This window comes from Morus notabilis, unplaced genomic scaffold (genome assembly GCF_000414095.1).
Source record: "Morus notabilis unplaced genomic scaffold, ASM41409v2 Scaffold710, whole genome shotgun sequence".
Lineage (NCBI taxonomy): Eukaryota > Viridiplantae > Streptophyta > Magnoliopsida > Rosales > Moraceae > Morus > Morus notabilis.
The window spans coordinates 403,273-429,355 of NW_010364141.1; the positions used below are offsets into that span (position 1 = coordinate 403,273).

Here is a 26,083-nt window from a genome sequence, read left to right on the forward strand (position 1 = left end):
TTTATTATCATTTATACATTGCACAAGGGGAATTATTATAATTTTAATAGGAATCTTTTCTGGTACGTTAACATATTAGTAGGTTAAGTTTTTTATTTGTTAAATCTGTATAAAATCATATAAAAATTAAAAAGTATGCAGATTTAGTGGTTAGAAAAACTTAACCTATTAATACGCTATACGTACTAGAGAATTTATGATTTTGATATATAATATTTTTTTAAAATTTTTAATTTTAAAAACTTAAATCAGTGAAATAAATATTCAACTCAAAGAAATAAATAACGCTAAAATTGTTACCTCCAAAAGATTAGTTGGTCTCCTTTAACTAAGGATGAGGTCCATAAGGGACACCATTTTATCTTTTTATAATCAATCAATGGGACAGCATTAAAATATTTAAATATTTGAAAGTAATTAGTTTGAATGGTCCTAAATTATTTAATAAGTGACCATTTAGTTTTATTTTTTTAATCTTGATGAAACACTTTTTAAATTCTTTAATTAGATGCAAATAGTTGATTAAGAAGATAATAATATAATTCCTAGAACAAGGGGAATTATTATAATTTTAATAGGAATCTTTTCTGGTACGTTAACATATTAGTAGATTAAGTTTTTTATTTGTTAAATTTGTATAAAATCATATAAAAATTAAAAAGTATGCAGATTTAATGGTTAGAAAAACTTAACCTATTAATACGCTATACGTACTAGAGAATTTATGATTTTGATAATAATAATACATTTTTTTCCCTTTATAGATAGTTTTGCTTCGCATTATTGAAGGAATATGGACCGTATAATTATTGAGTGAAGCTAACTATTGATGTTCAGTATTTGGTTTGCTTTCTTTGCTTGTGGATAGTGGCAGAGTCGGAGTTTTGATTCAGGTGGCATAAATTAAAATCGTGAAAAATGTTAATAAAATCGACTCCTAATATTTTTAGATGAATAATATATATGTATATACTATTAAACATATTTGAATAATAAAGATTTTAGTAAGTAAATTAGATAAGAAAAACTGTTTAGTAACTACATAATACCTATAAGAAAATAGTAGCTACGAGTATTAGAAGAGGAAAAATAATCTTTAAGTATGTTGGGCACATTTGAATAAATACATATTACTTTAAAAAGGACAAATTAGAAAAAATGTGTATGTGAGAAAGTCGTAATTGAGAGGGTTGTTTGAAAAAAAAATTCTTAATTAGGCACATTTTGAGAAGAAATATTTTAATGTGTCATTTTTTACATAGCTTATATTATATCCAAAAATATTTTAGAAGGGACCAATTTAAGAGAAAAATTATTTTCATAAGAATAAATTAAAGAAAAAAATCAATTAGGTACATTTAAAGTATAAGATATAATAGAAAATGTTCAAAAGAACAATAGGAAATAAAATAATTTGAGATAGGATTTTGTGAGGATATATTTAAAATTTTTATTAATAAGGGGGCATATATGAATAATTTTAAAAAAAAAACATATACTAAAAATTAAATATAAAAAATCCGATGTGGACCATATGGTTATCGAGTGAAGCTATCTATCAGATTGGCAAATAGTATCATATCTTTATTGTACTCTCTTGCTTTGGCTGAAATTATTGTACTTTCAGACGATGAAAAATTACTCAAACTAAGCACTTTACTGTTTCATATATTCTGGAACAAGTATACGTTCATGTGAGCCCGCAATTCTTGGAGACACTATTGGACTCTCTCTCTCTCTCTCTCCTCCTTTTTTTTTCTTTTTATTTTTGAATACGGCTAGCTAGATTGGACTTGAATGCAAAGATATTTCTCTCTCTCTCTCTCCTTTTTTTTTTTTTTTTTTGTTGGTATACGGCTAGCTAGATTGGATTGAATGCAAAGATATTTTCTACGGCACATCCCCGTTTACTTCGTAAATTTAAAATTTTAATTCAAATTGAGATATGACATTTTATTAAAATTTTTTATTGTAATAGAAAAAATTAAATGTGATATTTTTTTAAAAAATTTTATTGTAAAAATTTAGACCCTATTTTTTTCGTTAATTTGAGTTTTACTACAATAAAAAATTCTCAGAAACAGTCACATTTAATTTTTTTGCTATAGTAAAAAATTCTCACATAACATCACATCTTAATTCAAATTAAAAATTTAAATTAGTAAACTGAACGGATCTTTAAAAATAAAAACTCAAATCGGTTAAATAAACGAGACGACGTTGTGCAGTTTGGCTTTTATTACTTTGTATGAAAGTACACGTCATTTAAATATAATAAAATAGAACCCAAGAAAGTTGAATATAATTAATTTTATTACTAAAATATTGCCATCTACTACCTGTCACTTATCAGATAATTAATCAAAATATTAGATCTTTAACTTATTTAATTTTAAATTTTGAAACATGGCTAACACCTGTAACGCCAGATTGTTCTATTGTTGATGTTACGTAGAAACATGAACAAGGTTTTTTTTAACGAACACGAAGTTGCTAAGTAAGTTACTTCTACCAATTAATGTTACTTGATCAGGAAGTATGTTTGACTTCAAAGTCTCAAGCAGACCCTTCTCTCTCCTGACCGACATGCAAAGTAATCCTAGAAGACAATAAATTTAATTTGAAATCTTTATTTTACTTGGAACACGTCAATGAAACCCGAGCTACATACGTACTACCGATTCGAGTTTAAAATGTGAATTTTGTTACAGTAAAAAGCTCTTAAAAATAGTCGCATTTAACTTTTTTGCTACAGTAAAGACTCTCATATGACATATAAAGTCATATATCAACTCAAATTAAAAACTCGAATCAACGAACTAAACAAATAGAAAACGAGTCTTATTTACAGTATGAATACTGTGAGACTCACTTTTTATTAATGTATAGTATTTAACACCACTGATATCTCTACCCCGTTCATTTCGCTGATTCGATTTTAAAATTCAAGTTTTTTTACAGTAAAAAGCTCTCACAAACAATCACATCTAACTTTTTTGCTACAGTAAAAAGCTCTCACATAAAGTCACATCTCAACTCGAATTAAAATCTCGAATAAGCGAATTAAACGGGCCCTAAAGATTATACATGTATAAGGATTTCACACACAAACACACACATAAGGCTCTCTGTTAATTAATACTTACCCTTCCGTTTGTACTGAACATGATTAACTTAATTAGTACTCCCTGATTTATTCACCACACGGTTCTGTTTTAACTTAAAAATTGTCCTCTATTTCCCATGTCATATTAATTCCAACCGGCCCTTATGGATGGTCATATTCGATTCTAAACTTTTCCTTCCTCAGGAATCGTATGGAAATAAAAATAAATGATTCATATATAACAGTTCTCATGAAATTTCTCTCCCTAGCTAGTTCGCATAATATATTGAATCATACGCATATGGTTGCATCTGATACAAGCTAAGTAGACGTTTGGTTCACAGATTCAGAATTATGATTTAGAATCATTCTCAATTTACGTGTATTTTTTATGAGAAAAAATAATGTAACGAGCCACGAACATGATTCGAACCATGACACGAATTCTCATACCAAACACCCTCAAACTCTATCTTCAATGACATGTTAATGCTCTTACATCTAAATGATCATATATAGCGTTCCCAATCCAAAATCTTTTTTTTTTTTTTTTTTTTTTTTTTTTGCCCCTCTTTATTAATAGAGCCATTTTTTGACTGTTATAAAAATAACATCATATTAAAAAACAGGAAGAAAAACTATTTTTCATATAAATCTAAAGACTTAAAGTAACTAATTAGCGGTAGTTAACCTTTATAGTTTTATAAGAGAGACTGCCCTTTTTCTTTGAGAAGATAAAAGAAATAGGGGAGTATCCCTTAATTAGCCATTTTAGCTAGCTAGCTAGGTTCAAAGCAAATAGTCAGTGCATTAATGAAGTCTACTTCATGCATGTAACCGTCGCATTAAATTATGGTCATTAGTCTTACCATTGGTATACCAAATAAAACAAACCGGCCAGAATCTGTATCTTTTCTTGGTGGGGGGTCCTTTGTTCACTTTTCAAAGTAAAGGGGAATATGCAAAAGGAATTACCGGGCAAGCACTGGTCGCTGGTCGGTGTTATTTTGATAAAGGATTAATCTAGACTACTTTCAGTCTTTAGGAAGAAAAAAGAAACGACTACTTCCACAGTCAAACTCTCATCTGATCAGTATTTCTGCAAATACTTTATACTAAGAATGAACTTCCTGACAAATTTCTTATTGTCAAATCTTGTTTTTTTTTTTTTTTCTTTTTCTTCTAGAATTGTCCGAATTGTATTCAGTTTTTTTTTTTGTCGTTTTTGTTTGACGGTGATGGTAAATTCCGCGTATTACTCTATGGATATTGGATAATGTTGTGGGAACCTCCAATAATGCTTTTATAATGTTACGAGGAAAGAGTCAAGAAAGTAAGAATAGAAAATAAGAATGATGAAAAAGAAAATAAATTTCAAGTTAACCCCGCCTTATTAGAGGTGGACCAGGGGCGGAGTAGGGCACCATTTAGCTCGGCATCCCTATTTACTTGGTCTGAAAATATGGTCTCACCCTCAAGAATCCTGTGAGACAAATAAAATGTCATTCTTTAAAGTTGCATTAATGATCTGTGAAGGTACATGAATTAATTCGTGCCGTATTAGCTTCTTTCCTTCGCTATTGGATCAAACTTTATGGCCTGACATTTTGGTATTAGCAATCAAGGTATTTTTTGGGTGCATTTGAGACCGAACCAAAACTAGCAGGCAGGATCTAAGGCCGGATATTGGGACCCGCCCTGCATCATAATAAAAGTGAACAAAAGATGAACAAGAGAAAAGGCTACATCTATGAAAAGGACCTTTGTATGAAATATAATAATTAATAAGATCAGGGTGGTCATGGTTCTATCACTTGAAAGGCCTCTTTTAAATGAATCAACGATCAAGATTAGCTTTAATCAACATATACGAACACTCTCGGGCTCATAAAATAGCGGTTATTGCGAGGAAAAAGGTACACTTTTCTTGATTTTCAAACGAGAATTATTTTTTTATTTTATTGATAGTCCGTTTAGTTTGCTGATTTGAATTTTTAATTCGAGTTAAGATGTAACTTTATATGAAAATTTTTTACTGTAATAAAAAAACTAAATGTGACTGTTTTTAAGAGTTTTTTACTACAGTAAAACTCGATTTTAAACTCGATTCGGTAAAAGTTGTTTCTTTCTCTAGCATCGTAGAGTTTTTTCTTACATAAACTCCTATTTTTCCCACCATTTGCGGAGTCTCAGAAAAGTTCGAGAATTAAGAATCAAGCAAGTAGCAGTTATCATGTTCTTATGTTCACCCCTACAGTAAGTGAACTAACAAGGATCCATCTCTTGAAATTGTCTTATGGCAACAAAGCATCGGTCTTACTCACCCAAAAAAAAAAAAAAATTTGGTCTTTCTTGCTGTGAAAGCACAAGTACTTTAATCCGTCGCAGACGATAAATTGAGATTCTTGTTACACAGTATCAGACTTGAGCTGTTGCTGTTGCGGTCAGGTGGATCGCAAATATTCGAAAATTCTATATCACTCAATATGTTGTGCATTACAAGGTAAAAAAACGGATTACATCTTTTGTAAGAAGTGTTAACCTTTGGCTTAAAATAAAAATGAGCTCCCGAAGCGAAAACGAAGAGGCAATAATAGGGGTGAGTGACTACGAACTGGAAAGCGAAAATAATATAGGAAATTTCACAAGCATTAAAAGGCATAAAGATAAAAACGAGCGACAAGAAAACTCAAAGCGATAATAAAATTTTAGTCGACAATGACGTGACCAAACGAAAGGCGAAATAAAAAGGGCTTAAAAGTACAAACGCAACAACAATGAATGAAAAACGACGAGAAATTTAAAAACGACAGTAAAATTTCGAAATGATAGTGAAAAAGATGGGGGAAAAGGCAACAAACCGAAAAGAGAAAAAACGACAAGAAAAGGCCCGTAAAAAGTTAGAAAGAAAGAAAGAAAACAAATATAAACTAAAAGTGAAAAGCAACAAATTTTTGAAAACGACAATAAGAGAGGTACAGGAACAACAAACTTGAGAATGAGAATATAATGTGAAAACGACAACACCATAGAACGGACAAGTTGAAAATGCATTATTATTAAATTAACAAAACAAAATGATAATCCTAATAATAGCAATAATAGTAGTAACAGTAATATAACATAAAAATCATATAGTGTAATAACAGATGAATGCGAACAGTGGCGGAGCAGACTTTTTCTCTAGGGGCATAAATCAAACAAAAATTTAAAACTAAACTACAACAAAATAGCCTTTTTCGCTTTATTTTCTATTTGTGAATTTATAAAGTAGTATAATTGAATTTTGATTCATTAGAGATTTTAAATTTGGAATAAGAGTATTAAAAAAACAAAACTTAAGGTATAATTAAAGTTTTTCTAAAAAAAAAAAAAAAAAAAAAAAAAAAAAAGGAAAAAAAAAATTTTTTTAAAAAAAAAAAAAAAAAAAAAAAAAACAGGGGGCAAATGAAGGAGAATAGTGCAAGAATTTTTGAAAGAGTGGCAAAATCCCCCCCTGAATGCGAATAGGGGCATCCGAGGTGCTGAAGGCACGAGATGAAAGCAACAGGTCATGCCTGAGATTTGCAGGGTGTCTGAACTTCTCTACTGATCAGCACCATCAAGCATTGGATACTCATCCTGTTACTTTTCCATGGCGATTAACCGTTGATTAGCGTTTTGCGTTTGACTGAATCCAAGTGAAGTCACTGATATTCATGTTGCAAGATGATAGATAAGGAATTATAATTGTGAAGGAAAAAAAAAAAAAACCTTCAAAAACCATTGATTTTTCAGTACGAACTACTATAATTGGGAAAAAAAAAATAATAAAACTTATACTGAATTGCAACTTAACGGAATTTAATGACACGAGAGAGAAGGGAGATGACAGAAATTATGTAAAACGACAATAAAATAGAAAAGCGAACAAAAAATAGTGAAAAATGATAAATTTCAAATAAAAGGCTTGAAGGATTAGACGAATAAGTGAGTAAAAATATGTTTACAATCTTGTATTACAAGGATTAATACAATAGTATATATATAAGAAGGTTCCAACGGTAACAAAAGATAATCTAGGAAAGAGAGAATATGATTTCTTTGGAGTAGAAATCATTCCTTAATTAGTGAAGAATTAAGAGGAAATCCTTAATAGTTTGAATCCATGTGACAGAGCATAACACTCTGTCATATTTGTTTCTAACGGAAAGTATGATTTGTTCGTCCACAGATTTGGCAAGCTTCCTTCTTGTGAGTTGGCTTGCATGGTCCTTCTCCTTTCCAATTATTTGTGTTATTGAATTTTAACTGAGGTTGGAAATTTGAGGATTGATTATTGTTGTTGTTGGGCCGATTCTGAGAAAAGGAGTTCCAGCCTCTTTCTCCTTGTTGATCTCTTCCTCTTCCTCTTTGGCCAAGAAATGCTTGATTGTGATCAAGTTGTTGCTTTTCGTCCACAAGATAAACCCGTTCAACGACACTACAAATTGGTTAAATGATGGATATGGAGGATTCGATAATACAACAACTTTAAAATCATTGTATTTCGGGCCAAGCCCTTTTGAGATTTGAAAAACTTTATCGATATCTGAAAGAGGCTTTTCGATTGCTGCCAGTTTGTCACAAATACTCTTAAAATTTTGGATGTACTCGCCAAGGGACAGCAATCCTTTGGTTAAGGCATATAAGCCAATTTTAAGTTGAGATTCATTCTTGTCGGTGTTGGGCAACAGTTGTTCTTGGAGAGAGTTCCAAACTTCATATGTTGTATCCCCACCAAAAATCATGCTAAGCATATCTTCTATCATGTTTCTGAGAAGTCAAGATGTAAGAAGACCATTGTTGATCCAAGTAGCAAAATTTGGATTTGTGATTTTCTTACCCTCTGAATCAACGAGTTCATTAGTTGATTTTTGTGAATCATTGATGTGGTGTTCTATTCCAAGGCTATGAATCAGGGGAAGAATTTGAGATTTCAAAGAAGAAAATTGGAGGTAGTTGTTGGGGCTCTTTTGTCGCAGACCTGTTGACGTGGAAGGTGCGAAACTCCTGGCTTCATTTAGTTGGTCGACGTTATATGTACATCGGTTGAACCCTGTCAATGCGTCGGCCGACAGAGGCTAATGAGCTTCTAAGTGTGATTTTTGACGTCGAAGATGGCTGGAGTGAAGACATTGGCCCCGGCTGGGTTAGGCTAAACCCGGATGACCCCGAGGACAGCGGTATCTGAGGGCGACATCCGTTGCGATTCCGGCTCCGAGATAGTGAAAAGTTTCCGATGAATTCTAGTGAGCATATGGCGTGGGAGAGGAATGTAACCGGTTTATGGAGGAAGTTCCTAAGCATGTAATTGAGTTATATCCATTTGTTTGTGAATAGAACGATTTTGACGGATGTAGTATGTTGGACGGGATAAGGCTCAGTTTTAGAAATATTAGGCTATGGCTGAGGTGTTTTCACCACTTCTAATAGGGAGAACGCCTAGAAACTTGTTCCAGAGGGACTCCGCCGAAAGTTATGGAGATTAAAGTTCTTCGTCAGGCATTCCCATAAACCAAAATCTAAAAGGTGAATAACTTGCTAAGAGGAGAGTTTCTGAGCTTGTTGTTTTGTGTATTCCAGAGACTCCTTAAAGCTTTTAGATGTGTGATAAGCCATATTCACATGTTTGTGAAAACCAACTGTAGGACCGTGACGGATGTAGTACGTCGGTCGATAGAAGTAAACGTTGGGTGTTGTAAGCCATGGTTGGGTATTCTCAGAGGTTATCCCAAGCTTTAACCATTTCCAATGGGGAGAACGCCTAGAAACACGTTCTAGAGGAACTCCGCCGGAAGTTATGAAGATTAGAGCTCTCTGAGGAGTATTTCGGTAAGTGAAAAACCAAGAGTTGTAACTAACAAAAGGAGGGAGGTTTTAGGCTTGTTTTTTAGGTTGTTGATGTTGGGTTTTCATGTGTGTTTATCTTGGGGAAGAACGCTCGAGCATTACTTGCTCGGAGGAGCTCAACCAGAAATCATGAGAAGAAAAGAGTTTCTCTTAAGTGGGATAGCTATGCTTGGCTTGCTCTCTCTCTCCCTTTTCCCGTTTTTCTCCCCTTTTCTATAGTGTAGGGATGTGGTATTTATAGGCAAGGATGGGGGCTCCAAGAGGAGGAAAATTTCCCTCCAAGAGTGTTTGAATTCTTGGCTGAAATCCCTCCACAAGCCTACGTCAGTAAGACATTTCCAGCATGGTTTAATGTTGTCTTTTGTCAATCGCAGGGGAGGGTTTACCAAAGAGATGAAGGACTGGGCTATTGTGCAGCCAATGGGGGTAGTTGGGTGTTTTCAGCTTGGTTCAGGCCAAAAGCCAATCTGACACTTGCCCCTGTTAAGTAGTCAATCAAGTTATGTGGCCGTTTTGGGTGTGGTCAGAAAAATGGCAGCCAAGTGGTCAAAGGCTTGCCTTCTCTTATTTGTGTATATTCTGCGTTTTTATAGTTTTTAAAGAAGAGAGACTTTGTTGACTTTTGAGGGGAGAGAAGGACAAGAAGAGAAATAAAATTTTGGGTAAAATGTTATTTTGTTTTATCTCAGTGTACATGTGGTGACTGTAAAGTTTGGTAATTTGTCATACTCTGTCTAATTTCCTCCATAACCCACGTTATCCTAATTTTCTCATAGACCAAAGACCACCCCAAGTGGGCCAAGGATCTAATTAGGTCGGATAAAATGGGCCCGGTCACATTCCTTGGCCTGCTAAACCACGACCCACATAGAAAGTCCCTGAAGCGTGGCTTGGGTCTACGTACCATACCTTGGGTCATGTTGTGGGATTTGGGCCGAATCCGTACCGTACAATTTTTCAGGCATCAACAGTAGTCAACTTAATGGAGACTAGGCTAGAGCATTGGTGAAAGAGTTGAATAGAAAGCTTTGGCTCTTCAAAAGATGACATTTTAGAGCTTGACGAAACCTTCTCTAATACCATGATAAATTTTAAATAAAAGGCTTGAAGGATTACACGAATAAGTGAGTATAAATATGTTTACATTCTTGTATTACAAGGATTAATACAATGGTATATATATATATATATAAGAAGGTTCCAACGATAACAAAAGATAATTTAGGAAAGAGCGAATATGATTTCTTTGGAGTAGAAATCATTCCTTGATCAGTTGAGAATTAAGAGGAAATCCTTGATAGTTTGAATTCGTGTGACAAAGCATAACACTCTGCTATATATATTTCTAACGGATAGTTATTGTCCAACAGCTTTTCTTGGTTGAGTCAACTATTGTGACTTGACATTGATTATTTGTCTTATTAAAAAACAATAGTCAATATTAATAGAGGCCAGGAAAGGGATGGCGAAATGTAAAAACGACGCCAAGGAGGAAAATGGGGAAAAATGATAAAGGACGTAAAGAGGAAGACGACGTAAGAACTGAAGATGATAACAACGCAATAAAACGACACCAACATTATAAAGCAACAATGAGAAGAGTAGGGGGATAGTAAAACTCAAAACAGTAAAAAATAACAGTAAACGACGCAATTAAAAACCGCAGCAGATTGAAAACGACAATAAAATTATAAAACTATAACAAGAAAACAAGAGATGATAAAAACTCAAAACGAGAGTCAAGTGAAAACAACAATAAAAGAGGAAAGCACCTAAAAAACTTTAACGCGACAAGAACACGTATAAACAAGAAATTTAAAGAAAATGTATAAATAACGGTAATAGTACAGACACGACTACACGAGCGAAAAACAACTATACCACCTAAGGAAAACACACACACACACAACTCAAATTTTATGAGGAGAGTGTATCAAAATGACAACAAAAGAGAGGTACGACATCAAATCAATAATACCACAACACGAGTGAAAACAACAAAATATGCAAACGACAAAGAAAAACTAAAACAACATGAAAGGAAAAAGGAAACCAATAAAGTTGACAAACGACAAGAAAAATTGTAACGAGGATAACAGCAAAGAAAATAATTACAAAACCGTAGAGTAACGATGATAAAAAATGACAATAATAAAGGGGAAAGTTAGCAAAACTGCAAACTAAAAATTAGTGCTCGAACGACATGAAAATTTTAAAATGTCACGGACTTGCAAATGACAATGAAAGAGGTAAGAGACAACAGAACCGCCGATGAACGAGGTGAGAAATGAATGGATACTAAAAGAAAACAGAAAACGACAACAAATGACAGATTATAATGTAAGAGGGAAACGACGACAAAGCTTAAAAACGACAAGAAAATAGTAAATGACAATAGAAGACGAACTCGGGAAAAAAACAAGAAAAAGAAATCTCGAAAACAACCTATCCCAAAACAAGATTTTGTAAATTAAAATTTGTGTATCCAAAACCTTTTTTTTAAATCATTATTTCCAAACCAATGTTTCAAAATAAATTAGTTAGAGTATACGGGTAAAAAAAAATTAATTGGTTAGCTTCAATGTAGCACCAAAGATTTTAGCAAATTGATATTACTTTTTTTTTTAAGGGACTTTCCTTTAATTATTTAAGAATAAAATCATTTTAACTCTCTATTACAGTAAAATATCTTATTGGTATTTTATATTTTTAATAATACTAAAACGGTACCTTAACTTTTAAAGAAATATTTTTCTGACACCCTTAAGATTAATTTTAGGATATAAAATTTACGTTCTACCCCTTTCACTAATTAATAACAAACTAATATTTTTTAAAAAAATTATGAAATACTGTAAAACATTTAAAAGTTAAAAAATTAAAAGAAGTTAAAATGGTTTTAGAAAATATTTTTAAAGTTTTTAGTTTCTATTTAATTAATAACAAGTCCTAAAAATCAATTTAACAATATAAAAAACATTTTTTAAAAATAGATGTACCATTTTAATATTATTAAAAATATATAGTATTAAATATTAAAATAATTTTATTCTAATTATTTATGTTAATGAGTTTTGTAATTGAATTTTACTTACGAACTCCGCTTATTCCATTTTAAGATTTAAGTTATTTTTTCTTTAGGAGAATTTTATTCTCTCTTCTTTCTTTTTTTTTTTTTTCTCAGACAAAATTAAAGAAAACTCTCATCGTACATAAATACAGTCTACATGTTAGGTTATTTTCCGGTGGAAGGGGGGCCGGAAAAGTTGACGAATAATATCGAAAATTGAAAACAAAAAACGGATAATATAAAATAATATTATATAGATTCGGACGTAAAACCCAATTTCAATGGGGCTGAGTAAATTCCATTTCGCTTGAGAAACGACAAATCAGTACTCTGTTGTCTGCCTTCGTCTCCTTTCTCATCCATTTTCCGATTCTATTCCTCACTTCGCACTTTGCACACTAATAGAGAAGGCTTTACACACAAACACATTAGTGGAAACTGAGAACACAAACGACGACGACAAATACACCAACAAAGAAATTGGAGCTACGAAGCCTCCATCTCTATGTCTGCAACTTAGTTTAAATTTTCTCTCAAGATCTCATAATTTTTCTTCTAGTGACCACTTCAGGTAAGTAACTCATTTCTTTCCTTCTTTTGTCTTTTCAAAAAAGGTTTTCGCTTCCGTTCTACCTAAGTGGAAAATTCTTGTTTGGCTGTTTGCTGAGAAAATACGGGGAAAGTTCCTTCAGCCAGTTGTTTCATGAGAATTTTGCATTTCGCCGGTTTATTTTCTTCTGCTTTCTTTCTTTTTTTTTTTACCTCATTTTCTCGGCTGCCAAACAGGCGATTTGTGCAGTTTTTTGGTTTTGTTTTTACTCGTCCTTTCGTTTTCTCTCTCTTTACAGCGACCGTAATGGTGTTTCTTTTGGACTCCTTTTTGGATGCAATGTTTGTTTATAGTTCTAAATTAATATTATTATAAAATGTAGCTCTGAGTTCGTTCTCGAGAGAGTTTGAAGATTGCAGGCTTTTTTGTCTCTCACAGTCATAGGCTTTTTCTAAAAAAAGCAAAATTGAATCTCAAAAAGTTGATGATTTCATGTTAGGTTCTTCCATCATTTCTCCTTTTGAAATAATTTCCTCTAAACAGAACAAAAAAGCCACTTACTTTCGCTTTTACTCAACTGCATTCTCTTCTTTTGCTGCAGATTTGACGGTTATATTATTATTACTATTTCTTTTTGCCCTTTTCTCTAGATCTACTTCTGTTTGTTTGAAGGGAAACTTGTTCATGAAAAATTCTTTCAAAAAAAAAATTTTTTTTTTGGGGGTTTGATGCAGTTTCTGGCTTAATGAAGGCACAAACAATAGCGTTTCAGAAGTTTTATTATTTTTTTATTATCATTTTTAATATTTTTTTTGGTTGCTCAAAATTTCAAACGCCACCATTAAAATAACTGGTACTGTTTTCCCTCTTTCACGGCAAGACTGCAGGAGGGAACTTTTCCCCTTCATTCACGCAAATCACCTGGTTTAGGTGCTTAATTATTCATGTTTAATGTCAATAAGAATAGGGCATTTTCGTAATTTAATAATGCCTTTGTTTGTAGTTGTAGGTCCATTAGGTGATATTGCATTAATAATTGGTCTTGACCTTGAGCACTGTACAAGTTAGACTCTAGTAGGGTAGCAACTTGCAAGCATTGAATGACCCTTTTCTTTTTTTTCTTTTTTTTTCTTTTTGCAAGTGATTAATTCTTTCTTTTTGTGTTCAATCAAATGAACTGAATATCCTTTTACATTGTTATATTTGTGCTTTACCTTTATTTATGGCTTCTCTTATGTGATGATAATGGGGCACATGTCCTCCATGAAACCATTTATTGCTTCACGTACGGTTCACATTGGATCCCCTTGTCTCAGCCTTGTGATTTTCCTGACTGTTTTCAGGCCGTGTGGGTCACAGGGAGCGCCCAAACATTTGAAGTGAATCTTAAATTTTGAAGGTGATTTTTAACCCAATATTCACTTGAGTTTTGTGGGTGAAAAAAGAAGTCCAATTATGCAGACCCCAAAAGCAAGGTAACTTTCTTCTCTCAAGATGATCTTCTATATGTGTTGCTTTTTAACATGTAACACTCACCAAAAGGGGTTATACTTTTTTTTTTTCTTAATTTTTTAATCTCCACCTTTGTTTGATCTTTCCACTGTTGGTGAAACTTGATGGTTCTACTAGTTAAGTACTTAAGTTATAAGTGATTTTCCAATGTCGCTTCTGATTGGTGAAATCTCTCGTTTTCTAGTCTTCACTCTTCACATTGGTTTTGGTCCTTTTGGACTACTGGCTTTGTCTCATTATTTCTCTGAAACGTCAAGTCAATATATAGATGTGTCGTGTACTTGAGTTGCCAATGAAATTGTGCAACTTTCGCTTTCGAGCTAATTTCCAGGGCCTGTTTTTTGTGGTAAGGGATGTTAACGCTTGTTTTTTGTGGTAAGTGTTGTTAGCATTTGTTTTTTTGTCGTATGAGCGTTGAAATTTAAAGAAAGATCTATCTCATGCCTTGTGAGTCTACGCTAGGGCCTCTTGTGGGGGTGTGCTTTAGTCTGCCGGACCCGCTCTTGCTGTTATATGATATTACAAAAGAGATTCATCCCTGTAGAAAATAAGCTATTTATATTTTCCTTTTCTTTCTTCTTCTTCTTATTTTGGAGGTAACTAGGTAAGCTATGTAGTATTTTACGTGACATGGTAAATTAATTATCTATTAATTGTTTAGTTTGGCTATAGTTTTTTTTTTTTTTTTTTCCCCTTCTCGTTATGCAATGTGTAAGGATTAAATAATAGTACAGATACCAGTACCAACGTCATTATTAGATACTTTTGAATTATGGAAGGAAAGAAGATATTATGAATATCAATTATTAGTCTTTAAAACCATTTCTGTCCGTTCAAAAAAGTTTAGTAGGAAAAAAAAAACTCGTGCTCTTTAGTCTTTAATTTCTTTCTTGAATGAGCATTTAAGATGGATTTTGAAGCATTACCAAATTAATATATTTGGATGAACAAAAGACAGAATGAAAATTTTCTATAGAAAATTTTATAGCCGCGCAACAGTTCCAAGTCAGAAGCTTGATAAATAATTTTAACAAAATGCAAAAGTGCCCTGGACTTTAATCATTTCTTCTTTTTAATTTTTGGACAGTTTTAGCAGTCTCTTTATGGAAAAGTATATGGTCTCTGATTCTAAACGACTGAAATCTGGTTGCATGATTCATATCTTCTAGCAACTTGAAAAGGGAATTTGAAAGTTCTAGCTTAGAAGTTCATCATTTGATTTGGGGGGCAGTTAGTTTTATTGTAACATATCCGCTTAAGATTACGCTATGATATTAACTTCTAAGTCCATTATTTGACGGGTTTTCTTTTTCCAAGTCTAAGAAGATTTGTGGTTGTTATTTGATATGTGTGGGCCTGAAATGTCATTTTTTTCCTGCTCTTTATGCCAGAATTGGCAATTCTGAAGTGCCTCAGAAGATCTCACCTCGAGCTGCACGCCAACTCAAGCCAACTCCTTTGGAGACTGATTCCGCATCCTCTTCTAGCCAAGCTACAACCAGAATACCAAAGGAAAGAAGCCCAAAAGTAAATGAGCGCAGGTCACCCAGAAGCCCTGTGCCTGAGGTATCTAAATTGAGTGCATTGATCTTGCTTCTATTGAACCATACTGCATCACCCAAACAAAAAAAAAAATCTGGTGGTAGTTTATTGGCCAAGGTGTTAATGCTTTATGTGTTCAATGTAATTTGTTTGGAAGTGCTATATGGGAATTGACTAGTAGGAGCTTGAGTGATAAAAATGTATATTAAAGGTTTTTTTTTTTTTTTTTTTTTGAAAATTTGTTTTCCCTGTTTCATTTTTTCTTTAGCACTTAGGTTTTAAAAAGAAAAGAAAAACTATTAGGAAGGTAATTTTTTTTTGGGATTTCTTCCTATACGTGTCCTATGCAGTCATTGATAACATGATAATATGAGAAAGGATTTATATTGGTTTTGTTGAAGAAGTTGATAATATTTTAATTTCTCAAAATAGGGGAAATCCTTGATCTCATTTTTGCATCAAGCCCTGTGTCTGCACTTCCAAATTATGTGTTGCTTATAGTTTTGATCATATCTATGTGATTAAACTTTCCATAGATGTAGAATTTGAAGAATAAATGTCCGTCCTACAGCCATAATAGAATATCTGATACTTGTGTTTGTCATCGATGCAGAAGAAGCGTCCGAATAGAATATCTGAATTAGAATCTCAGATTTGTCAGCTTCAGGAGGACTTGAAGCAAGCTAGGGACCAATTGCGATCTTCTGAATCAAGGAAGAAGCAGGCTCAGCTAGATGCTGAGGATTCCAAGAAGCAACTACTGGCCTTGTCTTCAAAGCTTGAAGAGTCTCAGCAGCAGCTCCGGGAGCTTTCTACTTCTGAGGAAGCCCGTCTTACTGAGCTCCAAAAGATCTCGCAAGAACGGGATCAGGCCTGGCAGTCCGAGCTTGAGGCTGTACGGAAGCAGCATTCAGTTGACTCAACTTCCTTGGCATCTGCCATCAATGAGATTCAGTGGCTCAAGATTCAGCTTGAGATGATAGCTGCATCCGAGGCTGAACAAACGATACATGCGGAATCAGCAAATGGAGAACTTAAGAGCTTGAAAGGGAATTTAGCAGAAACTCTCTCTCTTTTGGAGAACATGAGGAACCAGTTAAAGGATTGTAAACAGTCAGAAGCTCAAGCCGAAGAGCTGGTTAGTGAAACACTGCTGCAGCTGGAAACTGCAAAAATGACTGTGGAATCACTCAGGTTAGATGGCCTGAAAGCCATGGAATCTTACAACTCCATTACTTCGGAGTTGGATCAGTCAAGGGCACGCATAAACTTTCTAGAAGGACTTGTAAGCAAGCTCAACGCAAGCCATGCTAATGGAAGCAACAATTCTTCTGTGAATCCCGCTGGTGATAATGACCTTGTGCAGGGATTTGGACCACAAGAGACTGGTGAAGACGGAGAGATTAGTAACTTGAAGCCTGAGGTACAACGATTAAGATCTGCTCTTGAAGCTGCTGAGACCAGATACCGTGAAGAACAAGTAAAGAGCACAGTGCAAATGAGAAGCGCACATGAACTGATGGAGCAGATAAAATCTGAATCAAGTCTAAAAGAGGCCAAGCTGGTGGCAGAACTGGGGAAAGCCAAAGCTGACATTGAAGAGTTGAAGGCCAATCTGATGGATAAGGAAACCGAACTGCAGGGTATTACTGAAGAGAACGAGGGGTTGAATTTGAAGCTCGAGAAGAACAAGTCAGGGCAGAGAGAGTATGAACTGGAAAGGGAATTGAAGAACTTGAAGGAACGTGTCGCCGATTTGAAAGCGAACTTAATGGATAAGGAGACAGAATTGCAGAGCATAGCAGAAGAGAACGAAATGCTGAAATTGGAGATGAACAAGAGCCAAATGGACAGGAGTGCAGTGAGTGATGAGGTGGTTGCAGAAGTGGAGGCAGCGAGGTCAGCGGAGAGAGAGGCGCTGGCAAAGCTTGGGGTTGCGATGGAAGAGGCAGACAGGAGCCACAAGAGGGCAGCGAGGGTCACTGAGCAGCTGGAGGCAGCACAAGCAGCGAACGCAGAAATGGAGGCGGAATTGAGAAGGCTGAAGGTGCAGTCTGACCAGTGGAGAAAGGCTGCAGAGGCAGCTGCATCCATGCTTTCAGCAGGCAACAATGGAAAGTTCATGGAGAGAACTGGGTCATTAGACAGCAATTACAGCCCTGTAGCCGGGAAAATTAGCTCGCTTTATTCGGATGATATGGATGATATACTCAAGAAGAAAAATGGGAACATGCTAAAGAAGATTGGGGTGCTTTGGAAGAAGCCACAGAAATAAACCAGTTTGGTTGCGGACGCACAATGTTTATAAGGTTCTATGTCGTTTGAGTCATCTGTTTTTCTTTCACCTACTACATCTCTAATGTTTTTTTTTTTTTTTGCCTTCCCTTCTTTCTTCTAGCAGATATATAGAGCCATGATTTTGTATGGAGTAAAAGTTGGTGCCATCTACGGAGACTACGGTCCTTTCTTTCACCTTTTGAATATCTGTAACAACGAATTTCTATTCACTACTGAATTTGAAGTACAGAGATATGTAGTAACTGAGACAACTATATCCACGGTATCGACAACCTTGTTCTAATGATACATGTTTTAAAATGCAAAACTATCCTTTTTTGGTTTGTTTAGCTGCCTAAAATTTCACGTTATGATGCTGTATTTTGATGGAGATTTGTCAGTGGGATAGTTGCTTCTTCAACATCCTTTGCACATGGGCACTTTCTATACAATGGTCGTCATTTATGTTCAATGTTCTGTTTTTTAGCGGAAAATTTCCTTTGTCAAGTATCAACGTTAACGACGTTCAAAAGTTGGGCCAATTTAGCTTAAATTGAACTTGTAACAATTCAATTGTCTCGTCCATTTTTTTTTCTTCTTTTTTTTTTTTTTGTTTACTTTTTAACGTAGTTTTTTCACGTTTGTTTTCCGGTTGCGTTTTTGGTCGAGTCAGATAATGTCGTTTCCAGATTCCATTATCGATTTCTAGTTTGTTGTGGTTTGGGTTTTTTTGCTGTTCTGAAACATTATTGTCATTTATAATTGTATTAACTCTTCCGCATTTTTCCGATAATGTTGTTGTGTTCTAGTTTGTTTGTCGCTATCCTCTTTTTGTTGTAGTTTTATAACTTCTATTTTCTTGTCGTTTACATTTTCATTTGTTTGTCGCTATCATCTTTATTATCGCTTCTGTTTTCCATGGATGTGCTTGTTTTAAATCACCTTTTCATTTTCCAATTTATCTTCCCTCGATCTCTACGTGTTTAATTTTTGTCGTTTCTTGTTTAGTTATCGTTTCTGGTTTGCTGTCGCTTGCCCATTTCATTATGTTTCATATTGTGTTGTCGTTTATTCTCCTTTTTGACGTTTTCCTCTTACCTTTAAAGTATGTACGCTTGTAGTGCTGAAACTTCAGGCGGCGGGCCTGCCCAATACTCAAATTTTTTCGGGTTCGCCGACATGACCTTATGTCTGCATGCCCAGTCTCCTTGGTTGGACTCGGGCTCGGGCAGACCGAAAAAGAAAATACAAACCGTGCCCACCGCCGTTGAAACCCCTGCCCAATGTCTGCCGATATGCCCGCTCAAAAGTCCGAATCAACGGCTAGTGCCCAACCCGACCGCCGCCCGAATACCCGACTTCAACGGCTAGATTTGTGCCTTGCCCGAGATGCCCGACCTGACCGTTTGACTACAACTGATCGATTTTGTGCCGTTAGCCGAGATGTCTGACCCGTCGTCCGAAGTCCGATCCACCGAAGACAAAAGATAACTGTTACAGGTCGAATTTTGGGGAAACAATGATTTTTTAAAACCCAAAAATTTTCTTATAAATATCCCCCTCCCCAAACATTTTCTTCATAGCATTTCTCACATTCTCTCTCACAATTTTTTTACAAGCTCACACAAAATCCTAAAGCTCTCTCTCTCAAAGTGCTCTCATCTCAAGTCTCAAATCTCTCAAAGCTCTTTTCAACTTCAAGCTCTCTCAAGCTCATTATTTTTTTTTGTTAAATTAATTTTAATTTATTTTTTATAATGGAATCTTTTGGTGATAGTGATAATCCCGTTGATCTCCAAAGTCCAATTCTTACTAATGTTTTTACTATGCAGGAATCGTAAACACAAGCACCCAAGGAACAATGTCCAATTCTAAATCCCGGCCGTGGTGGATGTAGTGGAGGTCGTGGTCGCAATGGTGGGCGTGGAGAGGCAAGTGCTACTGCAAGTATTGCAACCTCCGAAAATGCAAGCGCACCTCCACAGTTTGGGAGCACTTCGACAGATTTGAGGAGGTCGACAAGGACGGTAACACTAAACACATAGCTCAATGTAAATATTGCTATTCTAACATTATTCATGGTACAACACACTTGAGAAGAGACTCCGAAAAGTGTCTTCAAAAGCGTGGCCAAATTGCCGGATCCGAATTCCAATAAACACAATTATCATTTGATCGCGCAACCGCTGGTCTAACCACTTAGAAATATGATCCGCAAGTTGATCGTATAGAACTTACGCGATTGATAGCAGCATTAGACCAGCTACTTAGTTTTGTCGAGCATCCTAATTGGCACCGTTATATTAAAATTGTACACAATCCTAATGCACATTTTTTTTTCGAAAACTACTCTTAGGAAAGATTTGTTAAAATTATTTAAATAAGAAAAATAAGCATTAATCAACCTTTTGTACTCTACTAGCGGTTGCGTTGCGTTAACGGCATATATTTAGTCTACCGTTGTCAACAAAGATTATTTATCTGTAACCGGATATTATTTCAAAGGTTTCGATTTAGATAAGAGAATATTAGTTTTAAATGTGTTCTAGGATCGTATAGCGCCGATCTAATATATAATATAATTTTAAATATGATTGATGAATATAGATTATGGGATTGAGTGATTGCTATAACATTAGGTAATGCTAATTCAAATACTAAAGCAATTGAATATTTTGAAAATGATTTAAGTTTATTCGGTTATGGTACTATATTTCACTAATATTGTGCATGCCATTTAAGTTTATTCGATCCCAATCTCCACTGTTTCATCCGAACAAACCTTCAATACGACTAGCCAAATACTTGAGGAACGCCAAAACGCATTGCAAAGGGATATTGTTGAAGCTTTGGTATGCATTAAGGATTGGGATCTTACCGATCAACGTTTACAATATACAATTTCATTGGCTGGCCAAGAATGGATAGATGAATTTAATAGATTAACATTTAGTTTTGAAGACAATCATTCAGCTTCAAATTAAATTGTAATTTGTAAATATTTATTTACTTTGGACATTGTAATTGTAATGTTGTATATTTAGACTTTGTAAGTTTAGAAAATTTGTAATTCATCACAAAATGATTGCACTCTTTTTTTCTTACCAAGTTTTTATCCCAATTAGGTTTTTCTTGGTAAGGTTTTTAACGAGACAATCAGAAATTACAAATTTAAAAATTAATAAATAAAATTAATTTTTTAAATTGTGTTAATAGTGTGTGTTAATTTTAATTTTAATTATAGTTTTTATATAATATTTACAATATTATAAAAATTAAAAAATATATAAAAAAAATATTTTTTTCGTGCTTTTTGGGGCGGGCTCGGGCAGCCAAAACTTGCCCGAAACCCGTCCAAGAAGCTTTACGGGTTTGGGCGTGTAGCTTGAATTTTTCGAGCGGGTGGGCTTGAACAACGGGCACAAGTTCAGTTTTTTCGGGCGGTCGCACACGGCCCGTTTAAAGTTCGAACACTATGTGCTTGGCTCTTTTGTTGTTGTTTTCAATCTCTTTGTCCCTTTCACTTTTGTTGTGGCTTTTCTTCTGATACTGTCGTTTTAAGCGTTCTGTCGTTTCAAACTCCACTGTTATTTTTTTCTCAATTATCCGCAATGCGGAAACTGCCTTGCCCACCTATTTTTTTATTATTTTTTATAATTTTCATAAAATTTGGAATATAGAGTACAAAAAAAAAAAACTAATCACTAAACTAGAAATTGACTTCTATTTGCTTTGATCAATTATTATTCTAACTTTTTTTATTTTATTTTTACAGGATTGCTTCAAAGTTTAAACTAAGTATTGATCATTAAGAACTAGATGTTTTGACTGGATTATGAATGTTTTTATTATAACATTTTGACATTCGATTTTGGGATTTAGGTTTAATTGCATTTTGGACATTTGATTTTAGAATTTGAATGTTTCGTTATTAGACTTTTTGAATGTTGGATTATGTATGAGATTTTACTTTTGAATTATGGTGATTTGGTAATGCTTTTGAACACTAATTTTGCATTAATATGTTTAGTTTGAATTGTTTTTATTAATGATTATTTGTCGATGATCACGTCTTATTTTTATTGTTTATGTTAAGTACTTTAAAAATTAGTTATAGTTTACTTAAAAGTCTATGTATGGAGCTCAAACTGCCTAACATACCGTTTAAGTCGCCTGCCAAAAAAACGGCTCACACCGCCTAAAGTTTAGGCAGCCATGGATTGTATTTTTCACAACCGTCATATACAAAAACTGCTCAAACCGTCTAAGAATCGCCCATACCGTCCGATGTGCACCCCTATGTTTAAGTTTAAAAAATAATAGAAGAAAGGAAAGAAAAGAAAAATCGTGGAGGAGAAAAGGATTCAGCTGGAAATTTTTTTAATAGGTTTAAATGAAAATATTTCCTTTTAAAAAAGAAAAATAAAATTTTTCTTCTCAGTTTCTTCTGTAGCTTACTATGTGGCCCATTCTCTGTGGGTGAAAATTTCGGCCCAACAAGAAAACAACTTTTATTTTATTATTATATTTTTTTGAATTCAAAAGGAAAACGTATATAAAGGTCAAAAAACAGTAGGGCTCTCAAAGGTTGTGGCGGCCTAAGCTGGTTCTCCTTCTTCAAGCGATTCGGAGCTCTCTCTTACAGTCGAAGCCGTCTCCTTCCGAACTGCAATCATGGGGTAAGTCGTCAGTCCGAGCAAAACTTTAATGCTTAATTACTGTTTGTTTTTCGTGGAAAAGTTTTCTAGGAGGCAACTTTCCGGGAAAAAGATCTATACTTACGTCGGCCTTAATGCGATTTATATACAGCCTTTAGAGAAAAAAAAAAAAAAAAAAAAAAAACCTGCAAGACTTTAGGGTTTGATTCATTTGACATCTCGTTCAGATAATGACACCTCCTTGCGAAAGAAAAAAAGCCCAGTTTTTAGGGCCCATTTAGTTCACTGATTCTAATTAAGATGTGATTTTTTATGTGAGTTTTTTATGTGACTGTTTCTGATAACTTTTTATTGTACAAAAACTCGAATCGGTGAAATAAACGTGGTATTAGTCTCAATTGTATGATTTTAATATGGACCAAATATGCAATTTGAATTTGATGCAAAAAAATAAAATAATAATAAAATAATAATAATAATTAAAGAAACAAATTATTAAGTGAAAGTTTTATGATTTTCCTTATTCCTGTGGACTAAAATGCAAGTTTTAAGATGCCATTATAGTCTAAATTCCATTTAGACGTGTCATGTGAATCTAGTAATCTTATAATGAATTTGGATTTATCAAATTATCATGAGTTTCAATTTGTTTCACCAAGTACTTTTTTGCTTTTAGATATATGGTCTTACAACGGTGCCAGTTGTTAACAAAGTAACATATAACGGTATTTATCAAAAAATAAATCGAATGTGGTGCTGAAAATACTTGGAGCCCTTTGACTCACGGGTTTGAACGATAAATCAAACCTTTTTATACAAGGCATGTGTTTGGAATTGATCTCGTTTTTATTTTTTACGTTTTTTGAGAAAGAAAAAATGAAAACATTTTTAAAACGGCGTTTGGCGCAATAAAGACAAAACGGAAATAAAAACGATTTTTTAGTTTAGTGTAAAATGAGTTTTTTGTTTTCGTTTTCTTCTCTCTCGAGCAGAGAGAGAAAAAGAGACATTAATGAGTTTTTTTACATTGAAAATAATCTCTTGATAAAACTACCAAACGCATTTTCAAAAATGATTTATGTCTGAGATTGAAAACGTTTTCACTTTCATTTTCATACAAAACAAAACGAAATCATTTTGGAACGAATTCCAAACGCGCTCAATGCTTATCTCACAAAAATTTGAATTTCTGATCAAATTTTTTTGTTTAAAAATAATTTCTATTCAAATTTTTTTGGTTCAACGGATAGCTTGGAGTTTTTGTACATGGGTGCTGGCATATTATCCTTAAATTGATTTTTCTTGAATGTCTGCGTTCTTCTTGTCCCTTTACGGCAGTGTCATTTTGGATGATATTCTTGTCGTTAATTAAGATGAAAGGGAAATGACATCCTAATTGTATCATGTAATTTTTCAATTGAGCCGTCTTTGTGTGGAAATGTATTCTTTTTATGGAAAGCTTGCATTTGTGTATGGTTGTATATTTTGGTTAACACTTATCAGCGTTTTGCAGGAAGACACGTGGATCGGTCTCTGCTCGCAAGCTCAAAAACCACCGAAGGCGGCAAAGGTGGGCCGACAAGGCATACAAGAAGTCACATCTTGGCAACGAATGGAACAAGCCATTTGCCGGATCTTCACATGCAAAAGGCATTGTTCTTGAAAAGATGTAGGGAGATAATTGTATTGTATCATTTGATTCCTTTTCTTTTGGGGTGCAATGTCCGTTAATTTTTAAGCATAACAAGTATTTGGCTGGTATTGCAAACAGTGGTATTGAGGCTAAGCAGCCGAACTCTGCCATTAGAAAATGTGCTCGTGTTCAGCTGATTAAGAACGGGAAGAAGATCGCGGCCTTTGTACCGAACGATGGTTGCTTGAACTACATTGAGGAGAATGTGAGTATAGTGGGGGAAATGCAAGTGATGCTCAAGATTTTTCGCTTTCAAACATTGGTAATTAGTGTTTTGATTGTTCTAATTTGGCAGCAATGATTTTAGTTTTTTATATTCCATATATGCAGGACGAGGTTTTGATTGCGGGATTTGGTCGGAAAGGGCATGCTGTTGGTGATATTCCTGGAGTCAGATTCAAGGTTGTGAAGGTTTCTGGGGTGTCTCTCTTAGCCCTCTTCAAAGAGAAAAAGGAGAAGCCTAGATCTTAAGCTGCCTCGTACAAAATGTTTTTGGTAATTTATTTTGTTCCTGAATCTCGAGAGCTGGAGAAATTACTTATTTCTTTTTCACACTTTTGCGTAGTTTTTTCATGCTATTTTGATAGTTATGATTTACTCTACTTTGAAATAAATAAGGTAAAATAAGGTTTCTAGTGTTTATTTATTTATTTACTATTATTATTATTATTATTATTATTATTGTTGTTGTTGTTGTTGTTTTGCTGATAGAGGGTTTCTAAATTCAATCGGAGTCTCTTTTTGGGTTATGAGAAAGAACATGAATGGTGAAGAATTTTTCAAAGCTTAAGCTGTTGTAGTTTTCCTGTGGGCCTTGAATGCACCAATTATGGAAGCCCCAAAACAATGATCATCCACCTTTTTTTTCCCCTTAATTGAAAGGGAAATTTTCAAGAATGTCATCAAAACGTTCACTATTTTACTTCTGCTATCAATTTTAAATTTATTATTTATGTTATTTTTATGGCAGGATATTTTTTGCACACCAGAATATTTTCTACTGACAAAAATAAGATAATGAAAACTAGTTATTCTTGTAGCATTTTCTCTAATTAAAAAAGAAAAGGAAAAAAAAAAAGAAAAAAAAAATATGGAAGGGAAGTTCATGTGATCACAAACAACTATGTTAAAAATACCAGTGAGTGACGCATTCATGTGACGTAATTTCCATGGTGGAACACATGTCGATCAACTGTTGAGAATAAGCACTCATGGCCCATTGTAGAATGCATGCTTAATGAGCAGCTAAGAATAGTTACTCTCAGCCTTCTTTTTGTTCATCGACATTCGACCACAATTGGACTATGGTTTAATTTATTTGGCAGTCACATCTTTTTTTCGTTGAAAAGAGAATAGGGTATTTTTATATAGTACAAAGCTGAATTGTTATACTTTGTTTAATCGAATATGATGTTGATTTGATATTGCAGTTAAAAATTGTACCTAAGTTAATCTAATGTTTACAAACTGGTTCCAACTGGCAGGATATATTTCTCATACCCTATATTAGAAAAAGAAGTATTGTTTCAATTAACATGAAAAGGATTGAAGTGTTTTAGTATAAACTCGTGTCGTCTTAATCGCAGATCCTAAAGTTGAATATCCCGTGTATAGCTTCAATAAAACTAAGTGATATTTGTAAAATTAAACCACATTTTAATTCACCTCTCAAAAAACAGTCATATCGTGTAATTTTCTCATAACTATATGGCTTTTTATTAAGCAAAAAACAAAAGGAAAAAAATACTGCAATTCTAAAATAGATTATTAAATATTAATAAGGTATATTTCTAATCGTCACAAT

General features: G+C 34.0%; 2 protein-coding genes across 4 annotated transcripts; both read left to right on the forward strand.

Annotated features, from left to right (window-relative positions):
- Positions 1–12,406: 12,406 nt before the first annotated feature.
- On the forward strand, positions 12,407–19,815 carry LOC21397568 (interactor of constitutive active ROPs 3). 3 transcript variants are annotated; one of them, XR_002902879.1, is made up of 6 exons: positions 12,407–12,618; positions 13,941–14,072; positions 15,501–15,675; positions 16,265–17,960; positions 18,053–18,211; positions 19,761–19,815. XR_002902879.1 is itself a non-coding variant. In XM_010105840.2 (5 exons), the coding sequence occupies exons 2-4, from the start codon at positions 14,053–14,055 to the stop codon at positions 17,924–17,926; spliced, it is 1,857 nt and encodes a 618-aa protein (XP_010104142.1). In that variant the 5' UTR covers positions 12,407–12,618; positions 13,941–14,052; the 3' UTR covers positions 17,927–17,960; positions 18,053–18,272. The 3 variants fall into 3 exon arrangements, 2 of the variants coding, with proteins under 2 accessions (XP_010104142.1, XP_024026360.1); XM_010105840.2 differs by lacking the exon at positions 19,761–19,815 and having other exon boundaries at positions 18,053–18,272; XM_024170592.1 differs by lacking the exons at positions 12,407–12,618; positions 19,761–19,815 and adding an exon at positions 13,509–13,527 and having other exon boundaries at positions 18,053–18,272.
- Positions 19,816–22,526: 2,711 nt separating this feature from the next.
- On the forward strand, positions 22,527–24,823 carry LOC21397569 (40S ribosomal protein S23). Its single transcript, XM_024170613.1, has 4 exons — positions 22,527–22,607; positions 24,100–24,255; positions 24,358–24,484; positions 24,610–24,823. Exons 1-4 carry the CDS (start codon positions 22,603–22,605, stop codon positions 24,748–24,750), a joined length of 429 nt encoding a protein of 142 aa, XP_024026381.1. The 5' UTR covers positions 22,527–22,602; the 3' UTR covers positions 24,751–24,823.
- The last annotated feature ends 1,260 nt before the right edge of the window (positions 24,824–26,083 follow it).

Coding starts and splice junctions, on each gene's coding strand:
- LOC21397568 (XM_010105840.2), top strand. CDS start 14,053: ATGCAGACCCCAAAAGCAAG. Junction 14,073..15,500: donor ATGCAGACCCCAAAAGCAAG/GTAACTTTCTTC, acceptor TCTTTATGCCAG/AATTGGCAATTCTGAAGTGC. Junction 15,676..16,264: donor CCAGAAGCCCTGTGCCTGAG/GTATCTAAATTG, acceptor TCATCGATGCAG/AAGAAGCGTCCGAATAGAAT.
- LOC21397569 (XM_024170613.1), top strand. Junction 24,256..24,357: donor GGCATTGTTCTTGAAAAGAT/GTAGGGAGATAA, acceptor TATTGCAAACAG/TGGTATTGAGGCTAAGCAGC. Junction 24,485..24,609: donor TGAACTACATTGAGGAGAAT/GTGAGTATAGTG, acceptor CCATATATGCAG/GACGAGGTTTTGATTGCGGG.